The sequence below is a fragment of the Python bivittatus genome, unplaced genomic scaffold (genome assembly GCF_059951505.1).
Source record: "Python bivittatus isolate LINGU-HERP-01145 unplaced genomic scaffold, Pbiv_v1 ctg000700_np1212, whole genome shotgun sequence".
In the NCBI taxonomy this organism is placed as follows: Eukaryota; Metazoa; Chordata; class Lepidosauria; order Squamata; family Pythonidae; genus Python; species Python bivittatus.
In genome coordinates, this window is record NW_028277098.1 from 105077546 (window position 1) to 105097237 (window position 19692).

General features: G+C 44.9%; 1 protein-coding gene and 1 long non-coding RNA gene across 2 annotated transcripts; one reads left to right on the forward strand and one right to left on the reverse strand.

The window, feature by feature from the left end:
- Positions 1-624: 624 nt before the first annotated feature.
- Positions 625-6035, reverse strand: LOC148214315 (uncharacterized). Its single transcript, XR_015798488.1, has 4 exons — positions 5818-6035; positions 5053-5146; positions 4681-4764; positions 625-875 (listed from the first exon to the last, which is right to left on the reverse strand). It is a non-coding gene; the product is annotated as an uncharacterized LOC148214315 (long non-coding RNA).
- On the forward strand, positions 4143-18594 carry LOC103067277 (lysophosphatidic acid receptor 6). Its single transcript, XM_007441766.4, has 2 exons — positions 4143-4231; positions 16368-18594. Exons 1-2 carry the CDS (start codon positions 4217-4219, stop codon positions 17424-17426), a joined length of 1074 nt encoding a protein of 357 aa, XP_007441828.1. The 5' UTR covers positions 4143-4216; the 3' UTR covers positions 17427-18594.
- Positions 18595-19692: the final 1098 nt, after the last annotated feature.

A 19692-nucleotide genomic window follows, 5' to 3' on the forward strand; every position in this document is an offset into this window, starting at 1 on the left:
TGGTTCAAGTTAAATACACAATGGTGCATGTTTGTTGCACAATACCACTTACATAGTATTATATAATCATACTGCTCTGGCTTACATACAAATATGACTTGAGGACAGATCTTGGGAATGGAACTCGTTCTTAATTTGGGGACTCCCTGTGATCCAAGCAGGAGGTGACTAAGGCATGACTGACTGTGAGCAGAGCCTGGTGCTCAACATAAAACTCTGCAAAGCCCCTTCTGTCCACAGCTGCCACCTGCTCTTCGAGCAGGAGCCGCAAGTCCAGGAGGACCCCCAAATTGCGCACAGGATCTGTCTGGGGCAGTGCTACCCCATCCAGAACAAGAGTTGGAACGTCCCCAGAACCAGGAGGTCTTAAAACCCAAAGCCACTTGGTCTTACAAGGGTTGAGCCGAAGCCTGTTGTTCCCCAATATGTTTTTTGTGGGATTGATAAAAAGTGTGTTTCTGTTTATTTGATTTTATTATCTCCATATATCCATTAAGTTAAATCCATTGATGTTTGTAACCATGTGGACTCATTTTTTTCCCCATAAAATCTTATACTGATTTTATGATCCACAGCTGTGGATCCATAATTAAATTCCCAGGCTAATATTATTTGATCCACGTATGTAATGAAAAGATCTGCAAAGCAGTTATATAAAAATCAGAAGATTACTTGATTAAAATCACTCTCCCCTGGCAGTTAAAAGAATTTCATCATCTCCCTCAAAACTCTAAGAGTGATGCAGAGCCACAGGGTTAGGGTTACTTCTTCTCAGAACTCTTCACAAACAATCCACATGTTATTTTCACAGTTCATAGAACAGAGAGAAACAACTGCAGCTTTCCAGATATCATCTTGCTAGAAGTCCTCTAAGACTGAAGGGATAAGACAGAGAACCATCTTATCTCAAGTCAAATATTGAGATGTTCTATTTTGTTGTATCTAAAAGTAAGCCTAGAAATATCACAGAGATGCCAGTATTCTCCTAATGGGATAGTCTGCTTCAAGATAATCGTTTGCAGTGCAAAAAGTGAGAGAGCCAGAAACAATAAAATGGCAATATATTACAGAATCTCTTGTTGGGCTTCCATCCAAAGATTAACAAGGGTTCACTCTGCTTGGTTTGTCCAAGATCAAGCCCAGTTCCAGGCAGGGAAGATGAAACAGGTGCAGAGAAGGCCAGCAATGAGGTTCAGGTTATAAACTCCTTTGCGGAGAAAGGGAATTGGGTAGATGAAACTTCAGCAAAAGATGATTGGGTGGAAAATGATTGCCCTTTTCAAGTACCTGGAATTGTATTGCATGGAAGACCCTAACTGGCTCCTTCCAATTTCATGGTTCAGTGCAGCTATCCGTTATTCGCCCATTGTCTCTTGACTACGACGTTTAACTCCTGCTGGCCCTAATTCCTTGCCTTCCCTCTCAGACAAGGTCCTTCCTCCTGTGGGAGCTGCTTTTATCTATTGGAATAAAAGCAGGGGAGGGACACAGAAATCTTTGCATTTATCTAGCTATAAAAACATCAGCCACTGCTCTACCTCCTGAGCTTCTAACAACAATTCTGCTATTCAGATGGAGTGCTCCAATGTCAGGGTGTTCTGAGAAACCTACTGGTGACAGACACAGAAACAATCGCATTTTGTCTTTGACATTTTCTTTGTCAAATTTTGTCCTGTCCTACTTGAATGACCTGCAGTATTGACATCACCTTCTCTACAGGAAGGCAGCCACTGATGAGAGCAGTGATGCTCATCCAGTCACGCTTTTGGGCTTCCCAGACATCAGCAGGGCCACAATTATAGAATCACTGAATCATAAAAATGTGGTGTTGGAAGAGATCATCTAGTCCAACCTCTGCAACATGCAGAAAAATCAATTAAACTATCCTTAAGAAGTAATTGTCCAGCCTTCAAATCCTCTAGATATGGAGAATCCACCACTTCTATGGATAGACTTTTCCACTTTGGGACATTCTTTATCGGGAACTTTTTCCTTATAGTTAAATAAAATCCAGGTAGCTTATTTCTGATCCTAGTTTCTGTGGCCACTGAGAACAGTTCTTGATTGTCTTCTGGACAGGTTTATATACCTGAACATGGCTATCATGCCTGTCCTCTTTTTGCCAGACTGAACATCCCATGTTCCTTCAACTTGTCTTCACAGGACATGTCCTCAATTCCCTGTATCATCTTTATTGCCCTCCTCTGAATCCTCCTCAGCCTGTCAATGTCTTTCTGGAAATGGGGTGCCCAGAATTGTATACAATATTCCAGGTGTAGCCTGTTAGTGTTGAGTGGAGGGGAATAAGGACTTCATGTGTCTTTGATACCGTGCTTCTTCTAATGCATCCTGCACTCTCCAACTCAGTGTAGGGCCATTAACACAAATTCTGAGTGCAATTAGCCACCTTACTGTTGTGCCATCCAAACCACACTTTAACAATGGTCAGAGAGAATGTCCTGTGAAACCTTGTCAAAAGCAGTGCTGAAATCAAGTTAGATTATATCCAAAGCGTTCCTTTTGTCCACGACAGTAGTTACTCTGTCAAAGAAGGAGATGAGATTTGTCTCACATTATTTATTTTTGACAAATCCATGGTGGCTCTTAGCAATCATGTCTTCAAGATGCTTACAAATGACCTGCTTTTTGCTTGCTGTAATATCTTTCCAGGAATCAATGTTAGGATCTTGGGTCATTAATTACTGGGATCCTTTTTCTTTTCTTTTCTTTTCTTTTCTTTTCTTTTCTTTTCTTTTCTTTTCTTTTCTTTTCTTTTCTTTTCTTTTCTTTTCTTTTCTTTAAGAAAGGGGTCATATTTGCTCTTTCCAATCCTTTGATACTCCTGAAAAAAGATTGCTCTTTATTCAGCTCCTTCAATATTCTAGGGTGTATTTCATCAGAGTGTGGGGACTTGAAGGGATCCAACTTAACAAGAAGACCCTTTACTATATCTTTACTGACTTGCAAGCTCCTCTGTTGTGTTCATTCCTTCTATGCTACTGAAATCACTATTTCCACAGAGACAAAACAGTACTTGAGTTCTCCTGCTTTCTCTTGGTCATCTATTCAGATTTCTCTACCTAAAATAAGCAGTAGGCCCATCACCTCCATTGACATTTTCTTGCTATTGACACATTTGAAGGAATTCTTCTTCCTAAATGTTGCCTCTCTTGCTACCCTTAGCTGATTTTCTGCCTTTGCCTTCCAGACCTCATCCCTACATTTGTGGGCTGATGTTTTGTAGACTTCTTTGTTTGTAAGGCCTCCCATTTCCAGTAAGCACCCTTCCTTAGTCCCAGTTTACGTCTTGGTGAACTGCTTGTTCAACCACATCAGCTTCTTTAGATGCCTCCGGTTTTTCTTCTTCATTGATATTGTTGGATGCTGTGCTATCCTCAATTCTCTTTTCAAGAAGTCCCAACTGGCTACAACACCTTTGCTGTTAAGGGTTTCTTCCAAGAATACCTTACTTATTATTTCTCTTAGTTTATTAAAATTTGCCTTCCTAAAATCCATAGTCTGAGTATGGCCATTTTATATCAAGCTTTTTTTTGAAAATCAGGAGTTCTAATAATGTGTTGTACTCATGAGATGACAAGACCCAGGAAACCAGGTGAGAGGAGTCTGATGGGGTGGGAAGCTGGTGGAGAGGAGAAGGGCTGGCCCTGCTACTGCTGATGGGTCTCCCTCCCTCCCTCCCTCCCTCCCTCTTGTTCTGGACTTCCCTCTTTTAGTCAAAGGAGAAAACTTGCGAGTGCACAAAGGCTTCTTGCACAATTCTGGGCATTTCCTGTTCACGAGAGCAGCAAAACAAGGCAGGGGGGTATGGGAGGAGTGCGTGAGAAGGGGGTGCTACTCAGTTGGCGTTTCTCTCTCTCTTCCACCTTCGCAACCTCAGACACAGGGCAGGTCAGCACACACTTGAGGTTGGAGAGGAAAAGGGCCACCGTGGGAGAATCTGAAGTGGCTGTGGACCAAGACCTCCCCTCCCCTCCCCCTCCCCCTCCCCTTGACAGCCAGGCAAGGAACAGGGAAGGGGCTGGCCAGGGAGCTGCCTGGGCTTTCCCCCTCCCAAAGCCGCAAAGGGGCAGGTCCAAAAAGAGCCTTCCTGGAATGTGCGTGGTGGGGGGTGTTGAGGTTATGCCAGTGGAGCGGGAGGCAACTCCCAGGGCTAGCAGTCCTGGCGCAGCCACCCACAACAGAAGCAGTCGCCTCCATGGAGCTCCCAGAGGTATGGGCAGATGGGAAGGAGGGTGGCAACAATGAGGGTCACCTGCCAGGACCCCAAGTTCTTTGGAGAAGAAGCAGAGGGTGGAGTGGAGAGGGTTCCAGGCCAGGCTTGGGCAACCACCTTTGATGCCTGTTCTTTGGATGGGACAGTTCTCAGGGCACAGAGGGCCATCAGCACTCTGGACAGCTGGGGAGAAGAGGAGCAGGGAGAGAGAGGTCCAGCCAGCCACTTTATCCTCTTGGGAAGAAAGGCAACCTCTTGGCCAGATTTCTGCTGTCAAGTTCTATAGCAAAAAACTTTTCTCTCTCCTCCTCCCCCGCCCCCCCCATGGCTTAGCCTTTAATGAGAAAGCAAGACGATTCACAGCTGTCAGAGGCGGGCGAACAAGAGCTGCTTATAATAACCCTAACCCTAACTCTTTTCCATTCACTGGGCTCTGGGGGACTGACCTGCTACTTCACTTGAAAAGTTCATGCTCTTGCCATGATGCAGCTGCCAAACAAGCTTAAAAAAGGATCCATGATTTTCTGTACCTGAAAAAACAAAAACAAAACAGCAACCAAGTTTTCCTCAGTAAAGTCATATGTTTGGGAGAAGCTTCAAAAGTTAGATATTGCTTATCATTTTCCTGGTGGCTGGCCCTTCTGTCAGGTGAAGCCCAAAACATTCATGTTTTTCCCAAAGATCTGGATTTCTTCATAGCTTTGCCAGCCCTTGGCATCATTTCTAAGTCTACAGAGTTAATTCATATTCTGAATGACAATGTCATCTTTCAGAAGCACAATCTTGTGCCTTTCAAAGATTATCTGTAAAACACCCACCCTGTGTTCAGAAGCCATGCTCTGTCTCCTCCATGCTCAGATCCATCCAGGTTGCTCTTATTGCAAAGAGTTTGGGTTGCTAAACAGCTACATTCTGTGGTAACAGAGGGAGAAGGATACTTCTTTTATTTTCTGTTTCTGGGCTTCCTTTGCCAAAAGCTGTGTAGGCACACAGTTTGACCTTGCTCGGATGGCAGACAGAGTGGCTTGCAGGGCAAGGACTGGCTTTTCTTTCGATTAGTCAGGTCTGGACCAATGGAGACCTACTTTTGCAAGCATCTTCCTTCTAGTCTGGATATAACAAAGAGAGGCACTGATCAGGGCGATGATAATGGTACAGCCAAATCATTCCCCATTTTTTAAAAAACTGCTGCAGGTAGATTAGGTAGTGGTTGAGGAAGTGCATGCCAAAAAAGCCACAACAGACTGGAACATGGGTGGGTAAGGAAATACGGATGATGAGGAAGAGAACCAATTTCTATGAGGAGTGGTTGAAAGAACTGTATGTAACCCAGGAAGGATGGCCCTGACCGTGTCCAATATCTGAAAGACGGCAAGGAGAGAAAGGGCCACAATTGCTCCTGGGTACACGGTGGCGTACACTGGGTACACTGGGGACGCGGTGGCGCAGCGGCTTAATGACGCTGAAAGTTGCCGGCCAGAAATGGTTGACGCTTCAGCGGTTCGAGTCCAGCCTTCGCGTTAAACAGGGTGAGCTCCTGTTTCCTCCCCAGTTCCTGTCAACCCAACAGTTTGAAAACTCACGTGAGTAGACAAATGGGTACTCTCACTCTGGTGGGGGGAAAAATGCTGGTGAAGCCTTGCAAAAAGGAGTTGGGAGCAGTTGCCGGTAAGTGCGAAAAACTGCGTGGGCCCGAAAAGAGCGCGAAGCAACGGAAACCCCGCTTCCTGCGCTCACCAGCTGGGCTCTGCCCTAGGAAGGAGGCTCTGGCAAACCCCTTTTGAAAAACAATTGCCTTGAAAACTGCAAGGACTCATCCAAGCAGTCACTGCAGGGTCAGCAATGACTGAGCGCAGACAAAAAAAAAAAAACAGGAGCAGAAATCTAAGGGTCAGAAATGTTCAGGATTCCTGAATCAGGCCCTCGAGACTTAGACTCATTCGTGATGGCTCTGTGCCTGCCAATATCTTTCCTTATCTTGGTTGCTCCTCCCTCCTTGTGTCAACTGTTTGCTTAGATCCATTTGAACACAGTTCCGTGTGGGGGAGAAGATTGCAACGAAGTAGGAGCCGAGGAGCTCTGCCCTGTCCCCATTATCTCTCCATCCCACCATCTTATACTAGTAGCAGACCCATCCTCCCTTTATCTTCCTTTTGCTACATACACAGTGGGGGAAAATGCTACTTTTAGCTCGCCTTGCAATCTTCAATTTTTCTAACTCTCTGCAGACATCAGGGACTATTTGTTGGTACATCTCCTTGGAAATTACACCCATCTTCCATTTCCTATAGATGTTCCTTTTAACTTGCAGCTTAATTAAGAGCTCCTTATGCATCCGCAATGGGTTTCTAACCTGACCCCCCTTTTTTTCCCTCATTGGAATGATGTGCGATTGTAGTTCTTTATCTTATTTTTGAGGAATTCCCATCTCTCCTAGTTTGAGGATTTGTGCCCATGGAGTCCCATCTAGTACTTTTTGAAGCTTATTGAATCTGGCTCTCCTGAAGTCTAGTGTGCATGTATGCTCCAATTTCCCTTTCTGCAGTATCTTGAACCCCAGGATGACATCGTCACTTTCTCCCTGGCTTCCTTCTGCATTTCCCATTTCAAGCAGCAATTCCTCTTGGTTAGGATCAGAACTAGGAGTCCCAAACCCCTTGTTCCTTCTTCAGCCTCCCAGAAAGTGAAACTGTCAGCAGGACCGTGAAGAAGGCCTTGCAGTCTTGGCTGAGTTGGTTTTCCAACAAGTGTCCCAGTAACTGAAGTCTCCGATTTAGGCTAAGCCTCTCTTCCCTGAGAGTTCTGCAATCAGGTCCTATAGCACATTGCCACAATGAAACATTTGTTTCTTCCCCTTCTCTGTATTCCACCCAAATGTTCTCAACTGAACCTTTGTGCTCAGATTCATGGATTTCAATACATATGTGTACTTCCTTCATATAGAATGGCATTCCTCCTCCCTTTTTGTCTGGCTGGTTCCTTTTGAATAAATTATACTCTTCAGTCCTTGCTTTCCACTGGTGGGTTTCATCCAAAAAGTTCCAAAAATTACTGCGTAGTCATATTTGCCTCCTGCATAGCTTTGGTCAAAGAGGCTTTCACATCATGTTTACTAGAAACAGAAGATATAAACTAGATTACCAGTCTTAGCCAAGCCCATGCCACTTGCAGTATACCCCTCTAAGTGCAATCAAAGTTGCTTTTTTGGCTTCCTAGGAAGGGAACAAAAATAGATTGGTTGGGTTGAAACCCAACCAATAGGAGTATTTTACAATGTAATGTTATTTATGTGTCTGGTTATTTCTTTGCTGATTTGTTTTTGCTTATGTATGGTAGGATTGAAAGCTACTCAGAGTTAGTTAACAATTGGAGCTGTATATAAGCATATAATATACTTATAGTGTGCATATACAGTGGTACCTCTACTTACGAACGCCCCTACTTACGAATTTTTTGAGATACGACCAGCTCCGGCCCCCCCAAATTTACCTCTACTTACGAACTCGGCTCTACTTACGAACCGGATCGCGGCCATTTTCCCTGCTGCCACGCGGTCGCGGCTTCCTGTGGGCAAGATCGCGGTAGCAAGGAGACGTTTGGTGAGGCTTGTGGTGTGTTTTGTGGCGTTTAGAAGGTTTTTGTGGTGTTTGGAAGGTTTTTGAGGTTTAAAAATAAAATGCATATGTTTCAGAACTGTTTAGCCGTATTTACATTGAACCTTATGGGGGAAATTTACCTCGGGGTGCGACCAAATTCGGAGGGTGGATTAGCCGTATTTACATTGAACCTTATGGGGAAATTTGCCTTGTGGTGTGACCAAATTCGGAGGGCGGAACGGATTAACCAGATTTACATTGAACCTTATGGGAAACTTTACCTCGACTTGAGACCAACTCGAGTTGCAACCAGAGTCACGGAACGGATTAAGTTTGTAACTAGAGGTACCACTGTATTATATAATGTATAATATAATATAATATAATATAATATAATATAATATAATATAATATAATATAATATAATATAATATAATATAATATAATATAATTAATATGCATATAAGCATATTTTCAGCAGCCAAAGTTTACCCCCACTTCTGGGAACTCCGCCCTCCAATGTTTAAATTCTATAGGGCCATTCCCCCTTGAAGGGCGTGACATCCTGCTTCTGTTGATTTAATGGTAAGATACATTTCAACAGATACGTCATGTTAATCTGGCCATTGGAGGGTGAGGTCCTTGGTGCTTGTGGGAGGCAATATGAGGAAGAAGACTGGGTTCAAAGACTGGAGGGTAGGCTGTAAGGGCTAAAGAAAGGTTTTTCTCTAAGGGCCTGAAACACGTGCAAGGCAGGAACTGAAGAAAAGTCTCCAGCTCCTAGAGGAGAAGCTTAGGCTGAGGAAATAGAGGCACTCAGAAAGAAAGCGGAAGCTGGTAGATTTCCAGTCTGAAAACGGAAGGAAAAAGGCTGATAAAGAAAAGTACATGTAAAAAACAAAAACAAAGCTATTGCCAGAAGAACAAAATACAAGGATCTGGTAGGAGCAATTCTAGCTCTGCTGACACTGTAGACAGCGCCATGCTTCTGGAGGAAACCCAGCAGCCATTGGTTCCCATTGCCTAGCAGTCAGTGGTAGATGCAACTCTTCCAGGATAACCACTGGCTGTCACTCTGCCTCTCTGGACTCAAAAGCTTTTTTGTTGTTCACTGATTATAAGATTTCTATCCACTCATCAACAGTTTCCTTTGTACGCTATTACAACTAAAATAATGTATATAGGACTTTCTGATATTAAAATCAAAATAATCAGTTAGAAATATTAAAGACCTAGATTAACACATTTATTTATGCCTAGACACTGGGATATGAATGGACATTTAAAAACATTATTTATGAATAGAGTAGAATAGAATAGAATAGAATAGAATAGAATAGAATAGAATAGAATAGAATAGAATAGAATAGAATAGAATACTTTATTGGCCAAGTATGATTAGACATACAAGGAATTTCACTTCGGTGCAAAGAGCTCTCAGTGTGTTTGCATAGCATCAAGAAATAAAGAATAATAAAAAAAATAGTAATGTTACACTAAAACTATCCAGTCAGAAGAGGAGAATTGGAGGAAGAATTGTGGCTATTGACTAACATATATTCATTTTTAAAAGGAGAAGCTATTGTCTAGCATATATTCACATTTAACAGAGCATTATCAGTCACATCTTAGCAGTCATATCTTATCATGCAATGTCAATCAGTATGTCATACTGCATTAATTAGGTGTTCAGCAGAACAAAAACTGTTCCGGTGTCTAGATGTTTTAACATACGGTGCTCGGTAGCGCCGTCTTGAGGGAAGAAGTTGAAACAATTTATGTCCAGGATGAGAGGGATCTGCAGATATCTTCTCCGCCCTCCTTTTGGCCCTTACAGTATACAGATCTTCTATAGAAGGCAGGTGGGTTGCAATTATCCTTTCTGCAGACTTAACTATCTGTTGGAGTCTGCATCTGTCCTGTTTAGTTGCGGAGTCAAACCAGACAGTTATAGAGGAACAGATAACAGACTCAGTGGTTCCTCTATAAAACTGTACCAAAAGCTCCTGAGGTAATTTAAACTTCCTAAGCTGATGCAGGAAGAACATCCTTTGTTGTGCCTTTTTGATGACGGTTGTGATGTTAAGCATCCATTTCAGGTCGTGGGAGATTATAGAACCCAAGAACTTGAAGGACTCTACCGCTGAAACTGGGCTGTCAAGTATAGTAAGGAGAGGGGAATTGGAAGGGTTCTCCCTAAAATCCGCAATCATCTCCACAGTTTTGAGTGTATTCAGTTCCAAGTTGTTATGACCACACCACAAGACCAGTTGTTGAACCTCCCGTCTGCATGCTGACTCTTCTCCATTTCGAATGAGACCAATGACAGTTGTGTCATCTGCGAATTTCGGAACTTTAACAGAAGAGTCTTTTGAGGTGTAGTCATTGATGTAGAGAGAGAAAAGCGACGGGGAGAGCACACATCCCTGAGGTTCGCCTGTACTGATTAACTGGGTACTGGATATAGTTTTGCCCAACCTCACATGTTGTTTCCTATCTGTTAGAAAGCTGATTATCCACCTACAGGTATGGTCAGGCACAGTAAGCTGGATCAGTTTGTTGTAAAGGATTTCTGGAATAATAGTGTTAAATGCTGAGCTGAAGTCCACAAAAAGAACTCGTGTGTAAGACTCTAGAGATTCAAGGTGTTGCAGAATATAGTGTAAGGCCATGTTAACAGCATCATCTACTGACCTATTTCCTTGATAAGCAAACTGCAATGGATCTAACAGGGGATCTGTGATGGCTCTCAAGTGAGCCAGCACTAACCTCTCAAAGGTCTTCATAACTACAGATGTCAGTGCAACAGGTGTGTAGTCATTCAGCTCGCTGATGGAGGATTTCTTAGGAGCTGGAATGATTGTAGGGCTTTTAAAGCAAGAAGGGACATAACACATCTCCAGCGATTTATTAAAAATATGTGTGAAAACGGGGGCCAGTTGTTCCGCACAAGTTTTCAGACAGGAGGTGGTCACACCATCTGGGCCTGGAGCTTTTCCAATCTTTTGTTTTGGAAATAGACCTTGAGAGCAGCAATAAGACTTTGTGCTTATTCATCTCAGAAGATGAAATTTGTAAGTGTGAATCATGTAAAAACTGCAGGTGGCTTGGCATAAAAGAGGAATGTTAGAGATAAGGGGAGCGTTAGAGATGCAGTAAATTGGAGGCTTGACCGAGAGGCAACCTTCACTCAACTGACAAAGCTAGAGGCTTGACTGAGAGGTAACAGCAAAACACATACCCCAAAGGTGGGAATTTTAGAAAACATAGAACGTACTAAGCTTATTATGGGATGTTCATGTGTAATGTGGAATCAGGTGTGTCTGTGCAACATTGTAACAAATTATACCTATTTTCTTATCTCAACGTAACCAGTTATGTCTATTCCCTTTTTTTTTCAACAAATATAAAAATAGATGTAAAAGTTTGCCGGGGACTCCTCTTCCTTTAGCGAGACGGAGTCCTTTTTCTTGAGGCACTTCAATAAAAAGAGGAACAGCCAGTTCTTGTCTTCGGAGTCTTATTGGGCAGGACCCGGGGGAAAGGGGTTCTGCACTTTGTGGCAAACAACCTCGCACTTCTTTTTCTAGGATCACCAGAGGTTAGGGACTGAGGGAACTGGGAATAGGTGTAGAGAATGGTGTTGATGCTAATGATGTATCGGAAATACAGTTGCTAGCAGCAGATAGCAGCTGTTCCTTCTCAAACCTGCAGTAAAACGTATTGAGGTCATCTGCCAACTGACGGCTCTCTTCAGTCAAGAGAGGTGGGTTGTTGGGGCCGATGATGTTCTTCAGGCTTTTCCGCACAGTTGCAGGGTCATTTGCCGAAAGCTGATTTTTCAGCTTTTCTGAGTAATTTCTCTTTGCTACCTTAATCTCTTTCATAAGTACATTTCTGGCCTGCTCATACACAATCTGTCCCCATTCCTATAGGCCTCCTCCTTGTCACGATGTAGCTCTTTGAGCTTTGCTGTGAACCATGGCTTATTGTTATTATATAAATACTTATGTTTTTGGTGGGCACACACATGCCCTCACAGAAGCTAATGTATGATGCCACAGCATCAGTTTACTCATCCAGATCTGCCGAGGCAGCTTCAAAAACATTCCAGACTGTGCACTCTAAGCGGGCCTGTAGGTTTAATTTAGCACTATCAGACCATATCTTCACTGGCTTAGTCACAGGCTTCGCAGTTTTAAGTCTCTGCCTGTAGGTGGGAATGAGATGGATCATACGATGATCAGACAATCCAATTGCTGCGCGTGGTATAGAGTGGTAGGCTCCCTTTAACATGGTGTAGCAACGATCCAATGTATTCTTGCCTCTAGTAGGACAACTGATGTGCTGTACATATCTGGGCAACTTGTAAGTAAGATTAGTACTGTTAAAGTCTCCTAAAACAATAAGTAAAGAGTCTGGATATTTCTGTTCTGTGCCAACTATCTGGTCTGTTAAAGTCTGTATTGTGCTATTTGAGGAAGCAGGAGGTATATAAACTCCAACCAGGATGAATGAGGAGAATTCACGTGGAGCGTAATATGGCTTGCAGTTAATAACTAAAGTCTCTAAATGCATGCTGCAAGATTCATGTAGGATTTTAACATCTTTACACCAGTGAATATTAATGTAGAAACAAATTCCACCTCCCCTGTAAAGATGAAAACCCGAAAGTTGTAGAGATCCATTAAGGTCCTCCATTGAGTGATTAAGCCATGTTGCACTTGAGAAGTCAGGGTTGAGAAGTCAGCACTTGAGAAGTCAGGGTTATTCCGGTTTAAAATGAGTAGCTCATCCATTTTATTGACTAGTGAGCGTGTATCTGTTAAATATATTGAGGGGAGAGGAGTTCTAGTTTGTTGCTTTCTAAGTCTTACCAAGATTCCAGCTTGCTTTCCCCTTTGTCTGCGTCTCATATGTTCTCATTTAGTTCCCAAGCTGCTGACGACGAAACTGCTGACGAAGCCGAGGGGAGCTGCCGCCCCCGCGGTAAAGTCCACAGCAGCACTCCCACTGCCACAAAAAACAGGAGGAATTGTGTAGGCAAAAAGCTGTCCAATATTTAAAAGTTCATTTCTAGAATATGTACTCTGCAATGAACTGCAGGATATAAAGAAAAACATCACACTCGCCAGGGAGCGTTTCACCCTAATCCATTAACCCTAACCCTAATAGTTTTTTAAAAGAAAAAGAGCAAGCAAGCAAGCAAAAGGAAAAAGAAAAAAATTATTGGTACAGAAATACACTATTTACAAGTGGACAAAGAAATTCCACAATGAGACAGGTGGTGACAAATTTGAAATATAAAATAAAATGAAATAAATAAATTACCAAGATTTATAGTTACTGCTCAATGTATCTTTGCTTAGAAATTAACCATAAAAAACATTAAATTACAGTTAAGTACATTAATTTTTTAACAATGTAAGAAAGAATTAAATCCCTGAGCTACATGCCAAAATCACTACTATTTGTTGTTTAAAAATATGAGAGAGAGAGAGAGAGAGCGAGAGAGAAGAAGAAGAAAAAGAAGAAGAAAGGAGGAGGAGGAGGAGGAGGAAAGAAGGAGAAGGAGAAGGAGAAGGAGAAGGAGAAGGAGAAGGAGAAGGAGAAGGAGAAGGAGAAGGAGAAGGAGAAGGAGAAGGAGAAGGAGAAGGAGAAGGAGAAGGAGAAGATGTAGGCTGTCATCAACATAACTTAATTAAGATTGAAGAAATACACTATTCTTGAACCTCCCTTTCAATTCCTTTTATCTAACACCAAGTGTTTGAGTTGTAAGGTGCTGGAAGGCAGAGCAAAGTAGAAGTAGATGAAATAAAAAAGAGATGCAATACATTTTGGTGGAGAGATGGGAAAGAAGAAATGTGAAAGATTCAAAGGAAGGATGGACCACGCTTTGCACCTTCCCTTCATTCCTTGGCTGAGCTCGCTGTAGCTGAGCTCAAGAAAGACAAGCAGAGTTGGACTCGGTTAATGTTTATCTAAAAGATTGCCAGGAAATCCAAGGGCTGTAGATTAGATGGGGAAGTCAGAAATACACCCATACTGGTTGCCAAGAAAACAACCACATGGATGTGTATATGAAGATGAGTTGGATTCAGGTAATTTAAAGGTAAAATTGTATTTCCTATTTTTTTTGTTTTACTTCCAAATTTCAGCTAACTTGAGAAGATCCAGCTATTGCTTTCTAGCCTGGAGGAAAGATTCTGCTGGCAGAGAAAGGAAGGTTTAGGGTTTGTCTAGTATTACCAAGACCTGGCATGTGTATGTAGGTCCCCTCTCAGAAATGAACCTACCTGAGTTTCAGGTGTGGCATCAGCCAAGATCCTGGGGCAGGGGTGGTGAAGTCGCTTTTGTCATCTGGGAGATTCTGATGGTTTTCAGTGGGGCTGTTCTGCAAATAACCAGATGTGAAGCTGGGCTCCAAGGATCAGATGGGGTTGCTGCTTATGTACCAGCCTTTCCGGTCCACACCTGCTTCCCTACCCGAGCTGCTTGATTCCATGGCAGGATTGGTAGTGGAGTTCCCTAGGTTTGTGGTTCTGGGAGACGTCAACCAATCTTCACTGGAGAGAGGCAGCTCAGGGGTTCATTACTACCATGGCAATCATGGACCTGATGCAAATGATTAATTGACTCACAGTGAGAGTCACATATTAGATCCATTTTTTTTTTTAATCTCTAACCCTCACCCTCACCCAGGGCAGTGGTGACATGATCTGGAGTTTGGGGATGTTGTCATCAGTCCCTGTTAGCCTTGGAGATTTCTGTGGCTGCCCCCTGCCCAGGGAGGCAGGCCCCATTTGATTGGCCCGCCCCAGGTTCTTGATGGATCTATGCGGTAGTCCCTGAAGCTCTGGTGCATGGCTTGACTTAGTTGCTGCTGGGAATGAGCAAGTGATGGCAGACTTGGATTGCATCATGCCTGTGCAGATTCTCTATGTGTGTAGATCCCAGAGATTTCCCTGGTTTTCAGAGAAACTTCAGGAGATGAAGTGGCATAAGAGATAACTAGAGTGCTAGTGTGAGTTTGATCAAGCACAAGTAAGAGCCTTCATTAAATATTACCTTGTGAGGATAAGGGTGATGAAACACACTTATTTCTCCATCCTTACCGTGTCTGTGAAACCTGGTGACCCTGTTTTGGGTGACTTGGTCCCTCCTGAATAAAGAGCGAACAGGGGAATCCTTGCAGGATTTTTTATGAGGATTATGCTAGACATTTGTTGTATAAAGATGCTTGGATCCACTTGGAGCTGGATTCAGTCTGTGTTGGTCCTATGACATTGACTGAGGTTTAGTCTTGCTTAGTTAAACTTGCTTGGAGTTTGTTAGTGGTGAGGAAGTGGACATGATCCTCGGGATGTTGAATTCTGCCACCTGCATTTTAGATCCATGTCCCTCCTGTTTGGTCAGGTCCTCCTAGGAGGTGGCTTGTAACTGGATCCAAATGTGATGAATGCTTTCTTGCAGGAAGGGATGGTCCTACTTCCTTTAAAGGAGTGGTCCACCCTTGTCCTCAAGAAACTATTGCTGTATCCAGCAGTACTAGACAAGTTTCATCTGGTCCCCAACCTTCCCTTTCTGGGGAAGGTTGTTGAGAAGGTAGTAGGCTTGCAGGTCCAAAGGTATCAGTCCTATCAGGTAGATCAGACTAAGAAACAGACACTGGAGACCTAAAGCTACTTTTATTAAAACAGCTATAGCAGCAGAATCTTGCAAGTCTGAGTGTGCTACCTTTCCTTCCTCTTTTATCTTCATGAGAATTGGGGAGGGGGCTGTCTGAGCTGTTTAGCAAATTAGTTTCTTGGTCTGGGTTCAAGTTTAATTTATCTGACCATTGCCTTGGTAACAGATCTTCCCTCTGACCTTCAAGGCCATCTTCTTTATTCACTATACAAAGTCTCTGGAGGAAGTGGATTCTCTGGACCTGTTCAGGCTTCAGGCTGGGTTACAGTACTGAGGCAGCATTGATTGCATTTGTGGTTGATCTCTGGCAGGCTTGGGAGAGGGATAGCATAGCTGTTCTGGCCCTCCTTCATCTCAGAGTGACTCAACAATCATGGTATCCTTCTGGGCCAGCTGAGGGGGTTGGAGGTGGGGAACCCAGTTCTTCAGTGGTTGTCCTCCTTCCCTCAAGGAAGATATGGGTGTAGGAGGTAGAGAGGTCCAGCCCTAGGCCTCTGTCCTACACAGATCTGTCCTAGGTCCTGCATCAAACTGCTGGGTGAGGTAATCTGTCAGCATGGGGTTAAGTAACATTGGTATGCTGATGATACTCAGTTATACATCTCTTTGTTTGCTGCCCAGAGTCCCAGCAGTTAAGATGGATGGCCATATTAATGTGTTAAATAAATAAATGAATGGCAGCCATTACTCCATGCTTCTGAGGTGCTTAGAGGCATCTGATGCCTGGCTTCTGTGGTCAGACAGATTTTCAAACCTTGTGTAGAGGTAAGCCTGAACCCAGCCCTGGGATAATATCTGAGCCATAAAGAAAGCAGATTAAATGTAATATGTTTTTCTTTCTGTTCTAGCAGCTGCCATGGAACCACTCAGGACTGCCTTCTGATAACACATCTACCTGCTCTGAGAGTGCAGATTTCCAATATATCCTGTTCCCTGTGGTTTATAGCTTAGTGTTTCTCCTAGGTCTGGCTGGGAATCTCTTTGTGCTGGGCTACTTCCTTCGGACCAAGTCAGCCACTGCCCCACCCAATGTCTTCCTGGTGAATCTGGCCACCATTGATTTACTTTTTGTGCTTACCTTGCCCTTCCGCATCACTTATCATGCCCGCCATAATAACTGGACCTTTGGGGAAGCCCTCTGCAAAATTACAGGCTGCCTGTTTTTTGCCAACCTCTATGGCAGCTCTCTCTTCCTGGCTTGCATCTGCCTAGAGCGCTACGTAGCTGTGGTACATCCACTGAAGCACATTCAGTTCCGGCAGCTGCGCTACCGTGTGGGAGCTGCCTTGGGAGTGTGGCTGTTACTCATTGTGGCCATCCTGTTTCTGGCCCTCCGTGGGTCCCTGACCAGCCCCTTTGCAGATGGCCGCATTGCGTGCCTTGAAAACTTCTCCTCCAGTTCCTGGAAGGGGCGCATCTCGGGCATCAGTATCTTTGCTGCTGTGGTTGGCTTCCTGCTGCCTCTTCTTTTGATTGGTGTCTGCTACCCTCTGATTGCCTGGCGCCTACTGGCTTCTCCTGGAGTGCAGTCAAGTTCCCGAGCAGTGAGACGCAAGGCCCTGCGGACAGTGCTGGTGGTCCTTGGTGTTTTCCTGATCTGCTTTGCACCTTATCATGTTGTACAGCTGGTTCACACACTGGGCCGTGTGGGTGTCCTAGGTGGCTGCCCCCTCCTCCGTACCACCTACGCGGCTCGTCGCATCACTATGGCGCTGACCAGCCTTAATGCCTGCCTAGACCCATTGGTTTATTACTTTGCTGCTGAGCGGTTTGCTTGGCAACCAGGCTGGTGGAAGTGTGGCTGTTGTCAGCCAGAAAGCCCCCAATGGCCTCTGGGGCTCCCCCGGTTGATTTTCAGCAAGGCCTCTTCCTCTGGAGAAACCACGAGGACTGACACAGAGCAGTAAGCAGAGAAACTCTGTCCCTTAACTTTACAATCTGCTTCGTTCCCTCTGCATGAGATGAATGGAGACATTTATCATAGTTACATGGGTGTGAATGTCCTGCTTGTGCAAAGAATGGACCGGAAATGAGTGAGCAAAGGAGTCTCAAGATGGCTTTTATCCGCCTTTACATGCTTCCAGACAGATGACCTATCAAAGGATGTGATGTGATTACTACTTTTTTCATTGTGATGTTTTTACATGAGACTTTTCTTGTGCATTGCTTTGCTGTATCTCTGAGAATTTTGGGGGAATAGATGTTCTTTACCAGTTCTTCAAATTATTTTTCTTATTCAAAAGTCTTTTAAGTAGGGGAAGGCAGAATGCAGGTAGTCCTTGATTTATGGCCACAGTTGGGACCAGAATTTCTGTTGCTAAGTGATGTGGTCATAAAGTGTGATATCACATGACTGCATCGCTTAGTGATGGCAATCCCAGCACTTCCCATTGCCACCATTAACCGAATTCCACTGGTCGTTAGCTGAGAACCCACCTGAATCCAAGCCATTTCAGGCTTGGTCTCTCCCAGCCCAAAAAATCCCGCCCCCCTCCTCTCCAACAGGCCCAAAAACCTGAAATTAAGGAGCTATTAAGCTGAGTCACTCCAAGACACAACTTCCTCCTCCACTTCCTGGTTAGGGTTGTCAGGTTCGGTCAGCACGGGGCTTCGGGGAAGCTCGCAGCCAGACCACGCGAACTCCACTGGCAGCAGCTAGCGAGGAAAAGAGGAACTGAAAGCGCCGCTAATTAATGGGCCACCTGCGCCCAGCCAAACAGGAAAACCGCAGCGGAAGCTTTAACTATACACTGATAACGGCGTGAGCCAACAATGAACGGGGCCGCAGGCAGCGAAACAAGATCGCCGCGCAGCACAGAACCCTCGAGCTTGCACGTAACGGGGGGGGCCAACCCAAGCCGGAGGGAACTGCCAATCAAGGACAATGGACCCTGACCGAACCTGCCATCATGGACAATCAAGAGGGATTATTGGGGGGCCGATAATCCGCAGCGGTAACGCGATCGCAGGGCGGAAAAAGCGCAGGAAGGGGGGAATAAAACGAGTGATGCAATTGTACCAAGCCAGTCCTGGCTTTGCTTGTGACTGCTACGTTACGCATGAGTAAACCTCTGTTGTGAACCACACGTGTCACGAGAGTTTCTCTGTCGAACGGGGCAAACCTTACAAGGGTTAGGGTTAGGGTTAGGGTTAGGTCAACACACCTTTTTAGGTCAACACACCTTTTTTTATTGAATAAAAAAACCCTTCTGCAAAAACCCAAACCTGCCCTATGCGGGAGGCAGGGCCACAATCCGAACAAAAAATACATAAACAGAAACAATACTCCACACCACCCTCCAGCCACCCATCACACTCCTACCCCAGGGGAAAGATGAACCAAACAACACCCTCTACCTACCCCGCACATCCACCCGCCCACCCCTGGAAACCCATCCCGGAAACCCAAAGAGTGGCCAAGGGAGGAGGAGGAGGAGGAGGAGGAGGAAGGCACAAAGTGGGGGCCACAACCAGTCCACACAACGGCAGTGAACAGTCCCACGCTCTACCGCTCAAATCCGAAAATGCAGTCCACAGAGAAACGCTGCTGCAGCCAGTCCCGCTTCACAGTCCAACTCTCTGCCTCTGAACTCCTTACATGATGGGTGGGGTGGCCGCTGCCGACCTCCACGGCCAGAGACATCGCCAGTGCTCGGCCTGCCAACGGTCCCGCTCCGCCGCGCAGATGACATCCAAGCGCGCCACGACGTCCTCGGCCACGCGAGTCGCCTACCAGTCCGGAGAAGCCGCTCCGTGCCACCTCTCCCGGGGCAACTCCCGACACCTCTCCGCCAAGAGCACCACCAGCACGGAGGGCGGAGCTGGCGTTGCGGCGATACGGCGGGCGATCCTGGGCTCCCAGGATCGCAGCCGATATCTCCCCCCCCAGACGGTCCCGATGGACCTAAGCCGTCCCGTAGAGATGGCGATCGCAAAGGGCGCGTCCTGTGGATCTCAGGGACGCCGCAAGTCCCAGATTGATCCCAGGAGAAGCTCTTGAAGCCGGCGGAGGAGAGGCAGCCATTTAATGACTGCGAAAGCCGGGACAGCTCCAAAGGAAGAAGAAAGAGAGGGGTGTCAACCAGGTGAGATGGACCTTTATTATTCAACTATTCTTAGAGAACACCTTAAGTAACTTAAAGAGATTTTTAAAAGTGAAGAAAAGTGGATTAA